Genomic DNA, 18584 nt, shown 5'->3' with positions numbered 1-18584 from the left:
AGCTGCTCAGCAGTCCAGGGTCTTCTTTGCCGCATTTTTCATTTTATGATACTCCAAATCTTTTCAGTTCCCAGAAGGTCTGGACTGCAGGCAGGCCAATTCAGCAGCCAGACTTCTACTATGAAGCCACCCTGTTGTAATAGATGTATTGTGCCTTTTTGCTGAAATATGCTAGACCTTCCCTAAAAAAGACATCTGAATGGGAGTGGATATTTATCTGACCTGTATATATCTTTCAGCATTGTTGGTGCCTTTCCAGATGTGCAAGCTGCCAATTCCATAGGCACTAATGCATCACTGGATACCAATTGGTATCCATTAGAGCTGTAGGCTTTGGAACTTAAGTCCTGATAGCAAGGTGAATGGTCCTTCTGTTCTTTAGAGGTTACAGGGTCAGTGTTTTTCAAATTATGTATAGAGTTTCAATTCATTGTCCACAGAACAGTTTTCCAGTTTGCTTCAGACCATTTTAGATGAGAAGATGGTGGCTTTTTTGAATCACATATGGTTTCTATTTGAATGAAGGAGATTTGCATTTGTGGACGGCACACTGACCTGTGTTAACAGAAAATAATTTGTGAAAATGTTCCTGAGCTCATGCAGTGATTTCTATGCCAAATTCATGCCTGTTCTTTAACGCGGTGTCATCTGAGGGCACGATGCTCACAGGTATCCAATACTGATTTTCAGCCTTCTCCCTTGTGCACAGAGATTTTTCCAGATTCTCTGAATCTTTTGATATTTTGCACTATACATAATGAGGTATTTAAAGTCTTGACAATTTTCAGATGAGGAATACTGTCCGCACTTTGTAGAGTTACTTTTTTGTAGATTGGTTAACTACTCTGAAGCACTGCCTCGCTAAGCTTATGTTTTTATACCCCAGTGGTTCCCAAACTTTTTTTGCTAGGCCCCCTTTTGTTTCACAAGAAAAATGTCCCCCCCCCCCCCCCAATGCTCCCTTCTCTCGCGTGCACGCGCGCACGCACACGCACAAACACATCCTCCAACCACACACACCCATATTTTGCCCCATTGCGGTTTATTTCACACCTCAAACATTTAGTAAACAATTAAGCAAATACAAGTAATCTGCAATAAATTACAGGTAGTAATAAAATAAACTACTAACTCTTTTAGGCTACGTCCACACCTACACGGGTAATTTTGAAAACGCAGCTGTTTCGTTCACACGTAAACGGCGTTTCGAATCACCGAAAACGGAAATTTTTTAAAACTCCTTTTTTGCGTTTATGTGTTGGCGAGGAATACAGAGTTCGTCACTCAACGTCAAAGGTATGTGCCTTTTTTCACGTCACATTATTGTTTACATGAGATGAATTGCAGAATGGGAGATAGAGACAAAATACTGTTAATCTGACTATCTTCAGGTTTTACACGCTTACATACACACACGCAGTTACTGTCCCTCCATTTAGAAAGGCAGAGGCGTCACGGTGTGATTATTTTACGTGTAGTTGTTTTTTTTTTCATGTGTAATAATATTCAACAATGCTATCAATACATTTTCAAAAAATGCCTCTCTGTGCAAAAGGGGTTTAAAAACATAAACAGCTGTAGGATACTGTTTGTCCCTGATTTTAACAGCCCAGCCCGTGCTCCCGACACAGGGAAAACTAATTCTGCAGGAGAGACCTACCTCAGCACTTGTGCAGGTGAAACCGAAGGGAAGATATGCTTCACCATATTTTCTAGTCTTTGACTTAGAATGAAGTTGGTTTGGAAACATATTCAGCGATGCTTCATCTCCTGCTTTGCGTTTCTGTGGGCGCCCCGTGCTAGCAGTGTCCAAGGGTTTTGTCCCCCCCCCCCCTTTTCATTCCGCGCCCCCCCTAGGGGGCGGGCCCCACACTTTGGGAAGGTCTGTTATACCCAAACATGTTACTGACTTGCTGCCAGTTAATCTAATTATTTGCAAAATGCTTCTCCTTCTGTTTCATTTTCCACTTACGTTTCCAGGATTTATTTTTGCTCCTGTACTGTCATTTTTCCAAAGTGTTTCTGCCATCACTTTCAAAATGGGCTAGTTTCTTTTTCATGAAAGTTGAATGTCTGAGTTTAAAAGCACTATATAAATAGTATATATAAATAGTCCATGATTCAAATGTTGACAAGCATAGCAACTGTAACTAATGGAGACGCTCAATGCTCAATTACTTTCTTAGTATTTAGGTGGAAGTCACATAGCGAGCATACAGCCTACAAACACCACCTCAAGTCAGTGTTGTTTCTTCATAAATATTAAATATTCATCTGTCATCCGAATGTATTGTTTTCAACACACTCAGATGACTAATAATCTGTTCCTGTTCAACATATACTAATTAGGTAAATACTTTGTTCAGACCAACTTCATGAACGTTCAATTTAATACATTTTCATTTGAATGATAATTTGAAGTATATATGCATTTTAATATTACATGTATATGATTTTACCTTAAGTTAAATATTTATATATTTAATAGTTAAATATTTATCCCCAAAAAATACTTTAATGTTCTGATTTTGCATTTCTCATTCATTCTTCGGCGACCATGAAAATGAGCTAAAATGCTGTCACAAAAGTTTATAAATGCTTTGAAATAGAATTCTCTAGCATTGGTGAATCATTTCATTTTTTTGTCCACATAAATATAAAAAGCTGTGAAAATTCAAGAGGATTAAAGATTACATTTTAAATGTAATGCACACCCAATATTAAAAAAGGACAAATACATTGAATAGTCAGCAAGAAGATTTAACTTACCACTCTCAAGATTATCACTGAAACTCCTGTCACGTGAAAATGGCTGTGGAAACTGCGAACGCTTCCTCGGTTGCATAAATATGAATAATATGGAGTAGTTCAGCAGTTTTATTATGAGAAGAGTATGCACTGTCAGCAATTTGTCATCAATATTATTCTGAAGACGTTGATGTCAAACTTGTGCATAAGAGTAATTTTTTCACAGAGAATGAAAACTGGCCTTGCAGCATGATAACATGGTATAGGATTTGAATTTCAAAGACTTGGGAGAGCAGTTTTTATAAAGCAAAAGTTCCATATTTTGACTTTAAAAGGTTAGTTCAATGGTGACCCCTCTACTGTTAGGGTCAGGGTTTCATTAGAATCCACTATTTTATTTATGAAACAATGGAAAAGCTTTTACCAGAACAAATATAATGAGATTTACTATTTGAAAATGTGTTTATTTAGCATGGATCAGAACAAACCCAACATTAACACGAGATGGGTTGCTGTAGACCTGATGGATGTCAGAGCAACACAAATGAGTATAAAGTTAATGGAAACTTGAGCTTGACAAAAAAAAACTTTCTGTGGCTTTTTCTTGCTGACAAGTCTCTGACCAAACGGCTTCCTGTTCGTGTCTGAGTGGGAGGAAACATGTCAGCAGATAATGCATCGTACATGCAGAGCCTGTCGTTATGCGTCTTCATTGTTGCTGTCAGTTCATCCCTGTGAGTCATCTTGAAATACTGCCAACATGTGTTGTGAACTTTTGTCTTTAGTACTGCTGGTGCAGGTGTTCATGGCTGCGAGCTGATGTGATTTAGTTAACGGAGAATGAATTTAGAACTGGTGCGACTGGTCCTTCCTCCACATTTAGTTCATCGGTCCATTCCAATCACAATAAGCACCACTGCATTGCATTTTAGATATGGCTCCTGAATGGCACCCATGGAGGGTGTGAGCAGCTGATTGGTCAGTTCGGAGTTGCCTCGTCGTCCTCCAGAGCCTCAGAGATCATTACGCAAAGATTGGCGAATGAGGGACGATCCTCTGGCCTCTGCAGAGAGAGAAAAGACAAAAGATATTTGAATACAGGACTTTTACATGTTTATATCATGTTAGATGATGGGTTCTCGTATCACGAGACATTTCCAATTATCCATATGAAAAAGCATTTTTAAATGAGTCAATGTTCAGCTTTTGTGCATGTACCAAAAAGTGAAAAACTGGGAGTTTTTCTTGTTCTATTCGTTCATGTTTGTGTTGTTGTATATTTTAATAACAATGATTGACACATAATCCCAAGGCAACAAGGCGCTCTCACTTCTCCATTAGTAAACCACTGTTAGAATCAGCTGAGCTAAAGAGGTCAATAGAGGTCAAAAAGCAAAACAAAACAAATTATCGCATTATGAATTTTGTGAATCATCACTTGTGTTTCATGTAATGTGTTCCAAGGTAAAGTGTTATTGTAATCTAGGGCTGCAACTATTCACAGAGTAAGTTGATTATAAAAAATTCTCGGCACTAAATCTTTGTTTTGATGCTTCGTTTAGGGCAAGGCTTGGTAGCCTGCCATTGTCACCATGGAAATGTGAGTGTTTCACCCACATTCGTGACTAAAAACAGACCTGCAATACAAACGTATTTCAGAGCAATGTGTGAATAAAAAGTTTGACAACATTAAGCCCACACAGCCTCCAGCTTTAAACATTAACACTCATAACACAACAGCAGCGATGATGACGCTGCCACAGTTTAATGTGGAGCCGGAGTCTGTTTACACACCGGAAGTGCAAAAAGGCGGAGCCGTTACTCCATCCACCGCCGTTTGTTTTACGCAGAGAAAAATCTGCAGTAAGCTTTCAGATGTTGTATAAAATATGCAGAAGAACTTTTAACATGGTCTGATATCATGTTTAAATTATACAGCTTGCTGAAGGCTGATGACAGCTCCTATTTTACATGGAAGTGAACAGTGGTGAGTCTAAAGGGGGGCATACGGTGTACTAGACCATATTAATTTGAAGACTTTTCTAACATTTTTCAGATTGAGTAAGTAAAATAATATAAAATACTATCAATATAAAAATAAAAGCTAAAAAATAAATTAAAAAAAATTATAAAAAATAAAAGACAACAAACTGAAACCTAAAATATTTACTAAAAAAAAAGAGCCTCATATGAAGAATTTACTTCCCAGTTTTTACTCACCTCATACCAACACATCTGCATGGTGTCATAGATGGCAGGCTTGGCCATTTTGGGCCTGTACAGGCGATGACCCTGTGTAACTAATGTCACCACCTCATGGTTGGGGCTTTGCTCAAATGGCATGCGACCCTCTGTGAAGACCTCCCACATCAACACACCTGGAGACCCAAACACACAGAGGCGATTTTTTTTATGAGCGCTGAGACAATTTCTGTCTGTTAAACTAAGTGGAAAAATGTTCCAGCTCACCGTATGACCAGACGTCCGACTTGCTGCTGTATTTGCAAAAGTTAAAGACTTCAGGAGGTGACCACTTCACAGGAAACTTGGCGCCCGATGAGCTGGTGTACTGATCATCTAACACGTATCTGCATTTAAACCATTTAGTGATATCAGACACTTTTATTTTCTGCTGACTTGATGCGAGTCATTCATAACTGGAGGGAAACTTATACCTGGTCATGCCAAAGTCAGACACTTTCACCACTAGAGAGTCGTTTACCAGACAGTTTCTGGCTGCCTTTAGAAAACGAAAAACAACAGAAGAGGATGGAATCAAAACATATGACTAAAAGTACTTAGCAGCTCAATTTACTTAGTGATGGATTTAACAGTTTCCCAACGACAAGCCAAGCTTGAAGTTACCAAGTCTCTGTGGATGAAGCCGTTGGCTTCCAGGTGTGCCATGCCCTCGCAGACATCCAAACAGATACTCAGCAAGCACCCCTGGTTAAAGCTGCCCCGCCGCTGCCTGAGGTAGTTCAACAGGCAGCCCTGTTCCATGAACTCCGTGACAATGTAGATTGGCCGCTGCTGGCTGCACACCCCATACAACTGTACCAGTTTGGGGTGGGACAGTTTCCTGGAGAGGAGAGTTGGTTTTGTAAAATGGAAATGACACTTTCAAATATTTATTGGTCAAAGAGGCTCAAATGTGAAGAGTCGGTTACAGATTTCAGTTCCTCCTTTGTCATATTTGATTGCTTCATCATTTCTCTACTTGTTCTGAGACAACCTTCTACTGGACAGACAAAAGAGAAGGAAAGCTCCTTTTGGCTGCTCCCTTTTTCGCAAGCGGTCACCACACTAGGTAGCTCCACATATTTGATGTGGCAGATCTTCACACACTGAAAGGATGTGTCGTCTCCCAGGACAAAGCTGGAATCTTTCACTTATGAGGTGAATTTGTAAACCACTATAAACTATGGAGGCACATAGATAAGGTGTAGGTGAAATATTGCTGTAGGACTTTTTAAACTCCACCAGGTGGTAGCACAGGTGAAGGATGACTTCATCTGTGCTGTTTTAGAATAGACCTGCAAAAATTCCTCTTTCTCACACCATTTCCTCATCCAGTATAACTTTGGCCTTTTCCTTACTTACATCATAACCTTGGCCTCTTCAATGAAGTCTTCCTCATACATGGCTCCCTCCTTTAACGCCTTGATGGCCACTTTGTGTTGAGCTCTCCACTTGCCGAGCCTCACTACTCCAAACTGACCGCAGCCCAGCTCCTTCATGAAGGTTAGTTCGTTGGGGTCAATCTCCCACTTTTCTGAAGGGAAAAAATGTCAAAAGTTACAAGAGCACACCATAACTCCTACCAAGACATTGTTAATGATATTTGTTGTTCTTGAGTAAACTCGAGTCTGTACTCAAGCTAGCATCAATCAAGCAATGGTTAATATTTAATGTTAGTTTAATAAAGAGCAATAAAGAGCATTTGATACATGGAAAGGGTAAAAAATAAAGAGCATTATTTATTTAAAGATACACAGTTCATCGTACTCACCATAGCTGAAGCCAGCAGTGGATGGAGCTGATTTGTCTTGTTTTCCAACAGGATATCTCAACCTGGCTACAAGACCTGAGAGAGACATGTAGAGAGATATAAATGTAAACTTTACCAGAGAGCCCTTCATGATAGGCTAAGAGGGGAGCCCAGAAAAGGAAGCTTTCCGTCACGTGTATCCACATTCAACATTTTTGAGTCATTATCTAGATCGGTATAGGTGAGGCTTAAATGATACTTCAAAGCTTTGCCTTTATTCTCAGCTGTCAGAGTTAAACTGTTCTCATGATGGCAGCAGTCGACACAAATAAGCACAAATTCATAAGTTCACAAATTGTTCTTTTCAGAAAACTGTGCTCGAACTTTCTACTGTTTCTCAGATGCACGATTGCATCACTCTATGAACTGAACTTCTTTTGACCTGTGACTAGAAAAAGCAAGCGCGATGGCAGACCTGCCTTGGGGCGACAACAGCAGTTGGCTCAAGGCACTTTATGTTGCAAGGTGAAGACCGTGCAATATCCTACTACTATACACACTACTTTCAGTAGTGAGGGAAAACTGCTCAAATTAAAGGCTAAGTCTAAGTACTGTGTAATATTAATTATTTTCTTTAAAACTGAACATGGTAAGCACAGAGAACCTAAAGAACTTCTTTTTAAACTGTACACAATTTAACCCCTGTTACAGATTTGCAGTTGGGATACAGTACCCTTGACTGGATAAGTGGAAGATGATGAATGGATGGATGGACACAACTTTCAATAAGTTGTGGAAGAATAATTCTCAATTCCAGCCAAATCTAATGTTGTCAATTTCTTTCTACATTAATACCTTTATATATCATATCATATTATAGTATTTCTTGCAAAGTGTTGGGCAAATTACTTTGAAAAAGTAATTAATTATAGTTAGTAGTTACTTCTTCAAAATGTAACTGAGTCACAATTTTATAAAAGTAACTGATTACTAGGAAAAGTAACTATTGTGATACTTAAAAAAAATGTTTAACCAGGTCCAGGGTACAATTGGCCGTTTTTGACTACTTTTTACTTCTACATTTTACCTTTAAAAAATATTTACCTTTCCTTCTTTAGTATCATTCTTTTCAGCACAACCTCACATGTCTGAATTTATAGTTATTTTTTCATTTTGACATACTGTATTAACACAATTGATCTGAAATCAGACTAAAAGCTTAAAATCTGAGTAGAAAAAAGTGATATTTTTCACTGTAAAAAACACAAACATGTTTACCGAATAATTTTCACAACTTGAAATGCAAATATAAATTGTAAATTTTAAAAACAAAGGTTTTGCAAACAACAAAGTTATATGCAGCTATTTACCTAAAAATGCAACCAAGGCTTTTTTTTTTATTAACATTTCAAACTATTTACAGAACAATCAGGTGTTCTGCATGAAATAAGATGGCACTCAAATTATTTGTACCAGTCCAAAAAATCATTTCTGTCCACTGTAAGATAAAAGAGAACATCACAAGGCTGATACCTGTAGGCCTGACAGCAGGAGGTGTATCACTCCTCCTGTTTTCCACCTGGAGACAGCATTTACACTGCAATCTGTCTTTGGTGGCTTTTTGGCAGCAACTGTGACATTCAGCAGTCGCACTATTGTTCTGACACACAAAACAAAACTATCGATTACACTACACAACGCAACAAACTAACTTTAGACTCCAAACATGCTAAACGTCACATATCTCTTACGTCTCAAAACACTCTCTCTCTCTTTCTCTCACTCTCGTCGCTGTCACTCCTTAGAAAGTTTTAGAGTTTCTTCCTGCAGTAAACATAACGATAGTATTCAGGAAAAGCATTGCATATATTTTTTATCATGACTCTGGTTTTACGTGGCCTATCAACACAATTAAAAACTGGTATATAGTTTGAAATCCCCACTTTTAACACAAAAATGGACACTCAGGGTTGTCTTGGGCTGACATAGCATCTTGTTGCTTTGATATCTTAAATTGGTCATGTTTAACATGACTACCTTTCTTTCTCAACCAATCAGCAGCACCCCCTCCAGCTCCCGGTAAACTGAAGGCAACTTTAACCGTATAACGCCATTACTTTTAACGCCCTTATTCCCATAACTGATTGCAAAGTGTCTTGCAGCAACTGTAAGTTCACTAAATTAGCTTGAAAAGCATTGACTATATGAAAATAGCCATTTGGACAAGGCTCATCTAAGCCATCAGTCGATGTTGCACTGAAAAAGTGCAAAGTATAAGTTGATTTACAGTGATTACAACAAAGAAAACCCCAACAATGTTTTCGCTGCTGAGGTTTTGTTCTCCTGAGTTTGACACGAAGACCCTCCATCACATTGTCCGTGAACTCACTGGTGCAAAGACTGGGCAGCGAGTACCTGTCAAAGAAAAAAATGTCAAGCTGCTGCTGACCAAACAGGAAGAAGACGCCCTCTGGAACACTTCAAAGAGACCCTGAACCAGTGCATTCTCTCTCCCTTCCTCTTCTTTCTTACCATCAACTTTGTTTTGCGGACTGCCATGGCCATGGATGGCTTTGGGATACCTTGGCATTCACCAACACGTCTGAAGGACCTCGGCTTCACGGATGACATCGCTGTGTTGGCTGACGCCCAGAAGAACATGAAAACCATGACATCAAACTTGGAGCAAGAGCCAAAGTGGGCTTGCGGATCAGTGGGAACAAGACCAAGGCCATGAGGATTGGTTACATGACAACACAGGACCCCACTATGGTAGCACTGCAACCACTGGAGGAGGTGAATCAATTCACCTACCTGGGCAGCATCCTTGCAAGCAACGGAGATGCTGACCATGAATGATGTTGTGTGTCGGATAGCAACCATCGGACTGCAACACGTCCCCTCCATGGCATTGTGACTTAGCAGAGAGTGCACTTTGGAGGTCTATGCCAACTCCCGCACCGACTGCCCAAGATTGCCATCATGTGGAACCCACCCCATGGAAGACGCAAACCAGGCCGCCCCCATACAACACGGCGGAGGACTTTCATTGATGATTTACGTGCCTTAGACATTGCATGGGATGAGGCCGAAACAGCCGCAGCTGATCGAGTACGCTGGCGGGGATGTGCCGCCCAATGCGGACAGGGCGACCAAAGTAAGTCTCCTGAGTTTTGAAAAGCAGGGATCAAAATAAATAATCAGCTGATATGCATAAAATATTATTTATATTTTTACCAGAACAGTACTTCGTCCCATCTCTGTAACACAGGGTTAGTGTTAGGGGGTGGGTCTGGGGCACGTCACTGTCACCATTGATGTTTTAGGCCTCAGAGGGTCAGAAAAGCACCGTAATGCATTTAGCTTAAGTCACTGTTTAATAGTCTACACAAATTGTGTGTTGGTTACCTGCTGCATTATGTTTGTGGTATTCGATCAGGTCCGGGATGGAGCTGAAGAGGTGTTTCTCAGCCAGGTAGAAGTGTTTTGGTAGGGTTTGTGTCTCCTTGATGTGGTAATGTTTAATAGCTGCACCTCCATCCCTACAAATACAACATAACCACAGTGTAAATCAAGTTATACCAGCTTTTATTACATAAAAAATTATAGCTACCACACATGTGCAGAATTACCCTGAAGACTTGGTGTAGAGCGAAACAGTGTAGGTTCCTGGGGTGCTGGAGTTTCTAATAATGAAGGCTCCTTCTTTATCCTGGAGGGCATGGCACAGAGACAAAGGCTGAAAACTAAATAAGATTTGATTATGCTAGTTATTGATATTAAAATAATCAAAGAATATTTTTCTTTAACCTCTCAACATACACCAGGCCACCGACAGACTAGATTTTGGGCTAGGGTTGTTTCAGCCACAAAATAAAGTTTTGACCTTGCAGTTTTTCTCTTTCAGGATTTTCCATTTGAGCCTTCCAAACAGGCAAAAACTAACTCTAACCCCAGATGGCTCGGCTACGTAGTGCTTGTTAAAAGATTAAAGAAAACACTCCATTCAACCTTAGTTTGATATAATTCATCTTAGCTCTGCCCCCTGTAAGCTAACCTTCTACTGATTTGTATATAGAAGAGCTGAGCAGGTGGGCTTCTGTTCAGCTGTGTTCACAGTAAGTCTGCATCAGTTTCATGTATTTCTTGTCTGCGTGTTTCATGTTCTCAAGCCTGTGTTGTCATGTCTACATCTCTGTGTTTCCTGTTTTGAAGAGTCAGGTGTCTCCATGTTCTATGAGTTTTGTTTTACTTCCCCTGTGGTGTCTCTGGCTGTGTCCCAATCCAGCGACCGCATGCTTCGTAATGCGCATTTGGAGACCGATTACATCACAGTGACGCGACGAAGGGTGTCCTAATTCGAAGTGCACTCCAAATGCGGTCGACAGATGCGCAGTTCATTTCCCCAATTTGAAGGGTGGGTCCAGTGTAGACTTCATGGTCCCATATATCCCACAATTCATAGCGTGGCGGTGGGTGTGGATATTTTTTTCGGAAAAAAACGGCAGTACTTAATAGTAAGTACTGAATATCATGTCACTTATTTATGTGCAAATGTTTAATAATGAAGAACATTAAAACATTACTGTTGGCCACATGTCGGCAAAGTTATGTGACATTAGTGATGTTTGTACTAACTTGGTTTTAAAGTCTTTACTTTCAAATATACGCCGTTCAATAGTTGACTTTAATCTTACAGAGAATGTGATGATTTTATGGATAATTAAAGGCAGTCATATATCCACAAACACAACAAGCTGAAAGTCAGTGATGCTGCTCGGTTTGCAGTCCTGAATATCAGGGCACAAGCAGGACTCACTGCACTGTTAATGTTAGCTATGTTATATTGCTGCCTCTGTTCGGTGCTGTCGAGCCAAACGGACTTTAACGTGTGTTTGAACGAGCTGACGGTTCACTCGTTAAGCTGAAAGAAAGATGCTTTAATCACAGGAGTCACACATGTGTCCACTGTACCATCTGGGAACTCTTCTTGTTTAGCACTCGTAATAACACAAACACTAAATCCTCCTTCTCTTGTGCTGTTTTGTAGCAGTGTATACACCTGAGACTGTCACCTGTCTGTCTGTCCTGCACTCTCTCTCTGTTTCTTTCTCTCTGATTGTGGAATAAAAGTATGAACATGTATTTATAAGTTACACTTGTGTTTGAATCCTGCAGCTTATCACACATTTGATTTCCATGTGTGACAACTGCAAGTGTCCAGAGTGAGGACAGACTGAGGGACCCACTGCTGCACATCATCTGTGAGGCTTTGCACCCCTGATGATCCACCAGGACAAACTCAGCAGTGTGTGAGGAAGAGGAGGAGGAAGAGCCAGCAGCAGCTGACAGATGGAGAGAATAGACAGACTGTTCCCTGTTTGTGAAGGACTGCTAGGAAAGTTTAACATAACTAATTGTCTGTCCTGAATCAGTCTTATTAGGTAATGTTCAAATATCTTTATCATTCCAGTGTTTTCAGTGTGGGAGAAAGTACTCAGGGCCTTCAAGTTACACACTATGAAAGGCAGCAACAAGTTTAATATTCAGAAACCTAAAGTATGTATCAGCAGCAGAATGGAGCTAAAAATAAATGTTTGTTTCAGTTCTGTGAAGCTTTGAGTATTTTGGATTAGTAGTACTGCTGTGTTTGTTGCATCATATTGCTGTAATTGTTTATATGCTTTATATATTTTGAGGTAAGTTGATCTATAGTGTTACATCATATTCTATAAGGATGTTATGTGTTTGTATACATTCTGCCCAGTTTGACCCATTTAGCAGAAGTCAGCCTGTTTAAGGCTCTAATATCTATTCTGTATGACTTAAAGCAGTTATGACATGGTCTGATTTTCTCACCCAATAAAGGAATATTTAATATATCAGTCTACTCTTCATTCTATCAGAAACAGTTTTCACAGCTCGTACATTTTGTTTTTACACATATATGTAAGCATTGAGCCAAATTTAGTAATGCCAACATATTAAACAAACAATATTTGTCTCTTATATATATAATACATCTATATATACACTGTCAAAGATACTCGTCTTTGAGTGAAGATTTAAGGTGATAGGAAATTTAAATAACTGCAACTTGAATCTTTACTTAAGCTCAGTATTTGACACAGAGTTCAAACTCACTGCTGTAATATATCATAATAATCAAATAATAAATATAATATTGGCCATATTATATTTACATTACCACACTGAGCTGATTTTAGTCTCATGAACAACATTAGCTAATTGTTATTTACTAACTAATCTTAAAATGACTGTTCAGTACAGAAATGAAGCCCAACAATCATGTTTTTAACAGTCCCGTGGTTTCAGCCTCAGATATTCAACTAATCAAAGTGATGTCATAAAAAAAATAAACGAGCAAAAAACATTTTTTCTCCTTCATTTCTGTCACACAATGCTGTATGAAACGTTTCTCGCTGTTAGTATCATGGTTGCTAGGCAACCTGAGCAGCACGACGAAGGCCAGACCATCCCGTTTCACAAGCCTCTCACTTCCGCACTTCGTAGTACCCGCCGTACGTAGTACGTGAACTGCGCGTACTACGAAGCGTGCGGTCGCTAGATTGGGACACAGCCATTGTGTTCATTTGTGTCAGCTGCTTCCCCATGTGTTTCGATTTCCCCTGACCACCTTGTGTGTGTATATAATCTGTGTTTTCATTCAGTCTTTGTCAGGTCGTCTGTTTTGCCTCCCTTCAAGTAACGTCAGGTTCTAGTATTTCTTCACTATTCTGTTCAGGGCATGTCCATGTTTCGAGTTCATGCTTTTTGTTTCTTACCTTCTCTCATGCTCCTGGTTAAAATCATGTTTATGTACCGCTTGTCATAGTTATCATAGTTATCATTGCTGTCATAGTTGATTCATAGTTCCTCAGCCTCTTCACATTTTGTCACAGTTATTTAGTTTTCCCAGTTTAGGTTTAGTTTAGTTTCGCCCAAGTTTCATCTCGGCTTATTTTTCTGTTTCTTGTGTATCAGCCCCAATAAAGGCTCGCTTTTTGTTTAACTTCAGTTCAGTTCTCCCGTGTCTGCTTTTGGGGCCGTTCATTAAACTCACCAGCTGCACAGCCGTGAAAGTGTGCCTGTAATTACCATATTAGAGATATCCCTTCTCTCTGACATCATAGAAAGCAAAGAGCGAAAATGCCTGAAACTTTGCCGACTAAACTTTGTAGTTTCACAGTAAAACAGTTACCAGAACATGCCATTGACAAACCATCTATGATTAGGCCTTATATTTGATTAACATCCACCTCTTTTACAATAGAACGCTAACCTGTGTGGAACTCCTAAATGTAAATACTTTAAAAAGAAAAACTGAAAGGCCAAAATGCATGAGGCTAGACTGAAATCTAACATTTTCTAGTTTGTGGAATCCATATAGCTAAATAAAACCCATTTTAACATTAAACAGTTCACCTGGTGGCTATTAAGAGGTTGACGCATTCCACAAGTTTAAAATTCAAGACTTTACTAATCCACAATACAGTAATTTATGTTATCTCAGTCACCTTAGTAGTGCTGGGCGATATGACGATATATATCGTGTGGACGATAGAAAAGTGTCTATCGTGCCATTTGTCTTCTATCGTTTCTATTGTTTCTAACCCTAATTTTATAAATTATTACATAAAATATATCATTAACCCTTTACAACCGGTCGGAGCAGGCACACTCCGTTTTGCCTAACTATTTTTAAATCCCTGTGGAACTGGAACCACGTAAGGTAGCGCAATAATTGTTTTTGCATATAAAACCGTAGGAGTTGTACTTACATCTTATTCCATTAGCTTGTCCTAGGTCACGGCAGGAGAAGAAGGGTGGCATGGGGTGGCAAGTGCCACCCTAAAATGATCCCTTGCCACCCCAAGTGCCACCCCAGTTTTGCATATGACAGTGTTGTTTATTAAAATAAGATAGCATTAACAGTTTGAGTGTAGTTACAGTCAACAATGAATATAAATGCTAAAACTGAATATATTGCATAGTGTCCCCCCCCTCCACCATTAACAAATGGTTCAGCCCATAGCAGGACCGGCTTTTTCTTGTTTTCAGTAGCAAGCATGTTTATGATTGTGCCAGAGCACATTTTGAACAACACCATGGGAATTTCGGATTTTGCACAGGTGGTTGGATGATACACTCTGGAAATGGAAGGAAGGTGAGTGTTATTAACCCTCTGTGGTCCACCAACAGGCTGCACCTCCAAATCACATGACTATTTTAAGCTGACATAGCAACAAGCTGCAGCCACGCTGAGTCTCTATTTCAGCCCACACTGAAAGTTCGGACTTCAAAGTTTTTAAATTTTAATTACAGGCCAGTAAATCCAGAGTTATGATAATATATATAAGCCACGCTTTTTTCTAAATACTGTCGTCACGTTTTTTTGTGTGTGTTTTAAGTGTTTTCTAAGGACAGCGCGAAAACAGTAAAGAAAGGGAAAAAAGCCACCTCTTTCCTATTGGTGGAAAAATGTGCCATGTCGACCAATTAAAAAAAGAAGAGGGAAAAGTTTGGGGAGTGACGGTAACGGCAGCGAGACAGAGCGAGTGAGAGAGAGAGAGAGAGAGAGAGTTTTTAGATGTGGGAGATTTGTGACGTTTAGTGTGAGTGTATACTTAGTGTGTTGTGTTGTCTTGTGTAGTTGTTCTGTTGTGTAGTCGTTTTGTTTTGTGTGTCAGTGAGGGCACTAATGAATGTCACTAAGGCACTTTGCAGTGTAAACGCTGTAACGAAAACCAGCGGAGTGATACACCTCCTGTTGTCAGGCCTGCAGGTTTATCCCTGTGCTGTTCTGTCTTTTGGTGGACAAACTTATTTTTACTGGCACACATCATTTGTGGGGCATCTTATTGCGACACCTGATTGTTCTTCATTTTAGTTTTAGTAATATTTTTAAATGGTTGTAGAAAATGAAAAAAAAACGGCGGGTGTATTGGCTGCATTTTTAGATAAATAGTTGTATATGTTTACAAAATGTACAATTTATATTTGCATTTCAAGTTATAAAAATTTACTCAACATGTCTGTGGTTTTTTTTTTACAGTAAGAAATGCTACTAGGATTTTAAGTTCTTTGTGTGATTTCAGATCAGTAATACTAATGCAGTATGTCAGTGAAAAAACAACTAAATTCAGTTGAGCTGAAAAGAATGATACCAAACAAGGCAAGGAGGAAAAAAATAAAATGAAACAATTTGAGGGTGAAATACAAACGTAAACTCAAAAGGAGTCAAAAATGTCCGGTTGTATTTCAGACCTCAGTGGGTTGATCCAACAAATCATGAAAAATTAGGTTTAAATTTTTGTTCATGACAGTGCAGATTTCTGACATTTTGTGTAATTTAAGCTGTAACACTGTGATTGTTTTCTAACAAAAAACAGTGAAACTTAAGTCAGACTTGTGTTTGTAAATGAACCGCCCCATGTTGTGTAGCTTTCTGGATCTTATACTTATTGGGCTACATATTTATTTTTTATACAGGCTATACAGTACATAACATCAAAACTCACGTTTTATGTAACTAAAGTGTTTAATTATGTGGGCTACAGACAATAATTAAGTTATAGAAAATATTTATATGAGAAACGTGTATACTTACCGCATTTGAATCATTTTAACCATATGTAACCACCTGCATATGTGTTTTTGGGGGGGGGGGGGGGGGGGGTGGCTTTGATTTTGCCACCCGATTTGATTTCTTTGCCACCCTCATGCCACCCTAAGAAAATTTCTCTAGATCCGCCCCTGGGTCACGGTTTCCTTCCACATATGGCTTTGCAAAAATTGCATAAAAAGCACTTTCAGCAACAAAAACATAATATTCCATTAACACGCTTTGCCGATCCCATCAGCTGTTCATAACACTTCCTACGTTGGAATATAAGTCAGCGCAACTATCGCATGTCCGCCATTACCTGTCCGAAACCGGAAGTGACGTCATTTCGCGGAAAATTTAGTTTTTTACCTTCAAAGCCTATGTTGGTGTTTTTAAAAGTCATGTTTGACTTTATGCTTTTCTGTATCGTTTCTGGGATGCTTAGAAGTCAAATTACACTGTTGAAAATAGTTTATTTTGATGCACATGCTGGTTTTTTTTTCCAAATTTGCATTATGATATTTATTTTCATTTTTCCTGTAGTATATTAAAATTAGTGTATCTCAAACATAAAACTATGAAGACATTTAAAATAAATTTCTTGTGGTTGGCAATTATTTTGTGCAACTTTTTTGTATTTACAGTTTTGAGGGATAAGCCTCTTAAATTTCTCTAACTAGAAATATGTAAAAAAACAAAACAAAAACGATTTTCAATTTTTTTGTACTTTATTGCACTTTTTTTTGCAATTTATGTAGTTACTATGGACTTAATGCATACATATTATTAAAATTTGGGCTATAACGGTTGTATTGATGTATAGCAACTTGAAATGCTCCCACAAATGGCACTACAGCATGTAAAATGTAAACATAAGCTCTGGCGGACTTGGTTCTATGGTAGGTCTTAAAGGGTTAAATAGCCTGTGGCAAATATATTAGTGTTGTCTTCTCACTATACATACTCTGAACTTTATGCAAGAGAAAATAAAGTATAAAAAAATGATGATAAAAACAACGACTCTGTCTTGTGGTTTTGCGACATGGTGCTGCTTTACGCGCACCCGGATTTGCGACATGCTTTACGGTAACTCAAAACAAAGACTGCACCCTCTTCACTCGCTGTTTACAGACTGCATACTTTCCAGATGACCACAGGTCAGGTGGTATATCGTGATATATATCGTTATCGTGATATAAAAGAATTCATATCGTGATAAATATTTTTTCCATATCGCCCAGCACTACACCTTAGTCAAAGAATCCAGAAAACTGGAAGGGCTGATAATGTCTAAATTTGTATTTTCTTAAGAACAGATTTCTTTCAGCAAAATGCTATCACTAATATCACTGTCTCTAAATCATAGAAGTACGAATAAACAGGGAGGGAATAAAGACAAAGAACCAGAGAAAGGAAAGAGAGCCTAACCTCCTTCCTCAGCAGCTCCTCAGCTTTATTCCTGTTGACATTTTTATTGTACCAGCTGGAACAAACAAAGAAAACACAACATGAGACTCTCTCCAGTGCTCTGCCTGCTTTGTGAAGCACTATCAGCTGGCTGAATCCAAACATCAAGAGTGAAATGAGTGTTTACTGGAGGATAACATGACTGACAGTGAACTTTACGATTCAGCTGCAAATAAATTTACTTCAAGAGTACAACATCGGCCTCCAAAGGATCGAAATCTCTCTTCTACAGTTTTTGATCAACTTACAGTGGCAAAACGTGGATTTGCTGTTTCACCAATGACATTGTGATGATGTCTCAAGAAAGTCAACCACGGGAGTTAAAATTTTGGTTTAGTTTCACTTCATTTATAGTGTTTTTAGCATTTTTCGTTAATAAATGTTCAAGATTCGTTTAATTTTAATTAACCCTTTAAGACCTATCATAGAACCAAGTCCGCCAGAGCTTATCTTTATATTTTTACATGCAGTAGTGCCATTTTTGGGAGCATTTCAAGTTGCTATACATCAATACAACCATTATAGCCCAAATTTTAATAATGTGTATGCATTAAGTGCATAGTAACTACATAAATTGCAAAACAGTGCAATAAACTACAAAACAATTAAATTGTTTTTGTTTGTTTTTTTACATATATTTCTAGGTAGAGACATTTAAGAGGTTTAAGAGAGTCTTCATAGTTTTATTTTTGAGATACACAAATTTTTATACTGCAGGAAAAACGAAAATAAATATTATAATGCAAATTT

General features: G+C 38.7%; 1 protein-coding gene across 1 annotated transcript in view; it reads right to left on the bottom strand.

The window, feature by feature from the left end:
* Positions 1–3215: 3215 nt before the first annotated feature.
* tec (tec protein tyrosine kinase) overlaps positions 3216–18584 on the bottom strand; it is a 30698-nt gene continuing 15329 nt past the window's right edge. Inside the window, exons 9-18 of the mRNA XM_063462183.1 lie at positions 17796–17850; positions 10372–10451; positions 10148–10281; positions 6761–6835; positions 6352–6523; positions 5614–5830; positions 5424–5488; positions 5218–5336; positions 4969–5126; positions 3216–3811 (exon numbers count right to left, since the gene is read on the bottom strand). Of these exons, the coding sequence (XP_063318253.1) occupies positions 3728–3811; positions 4969–5126; positions 5218–5336; positions 5424–5488; positions 5614–5830; positions 6352–6523; positions 6761–6835; positions 10148–10281; positions 10372–10451; positions 17796–17850 (1159 nt within the window). The 3' untranslated portion in view covers positions 3216–3727. The remainder of the gene's footprint in view (positions 3812–4968; positions 5127–5217; positions 5337–5423; positions 5489–5613; positions 5831–6351; positions 6524–6760; positions 6836–10147; positions 10282–10371; positions 10452–17795; positions 17851–18584) is intronic.

Source organism: Pelmatolapia mariae, linkage group LG3_W (assembly GCF_036321145.2).
Source record: "Pelmatolapia mariae isolate MD_Pm_ZW linkage group LG3_W, Pm_UMD_F_2, whole genome shotgun sequence".
Lineage (NCBI taxonomy): Eukaryota > Metazoa > Chordata > Actinopteri > Cichliformes > Cichlidae > Pelmatolapia > Pelmatolapia mariae.
The sequence above is the reverse complement of the archived record's forward strand: the minus strand, read 5'-3'. Positions and strand labels throughout refer to the sequence as shown.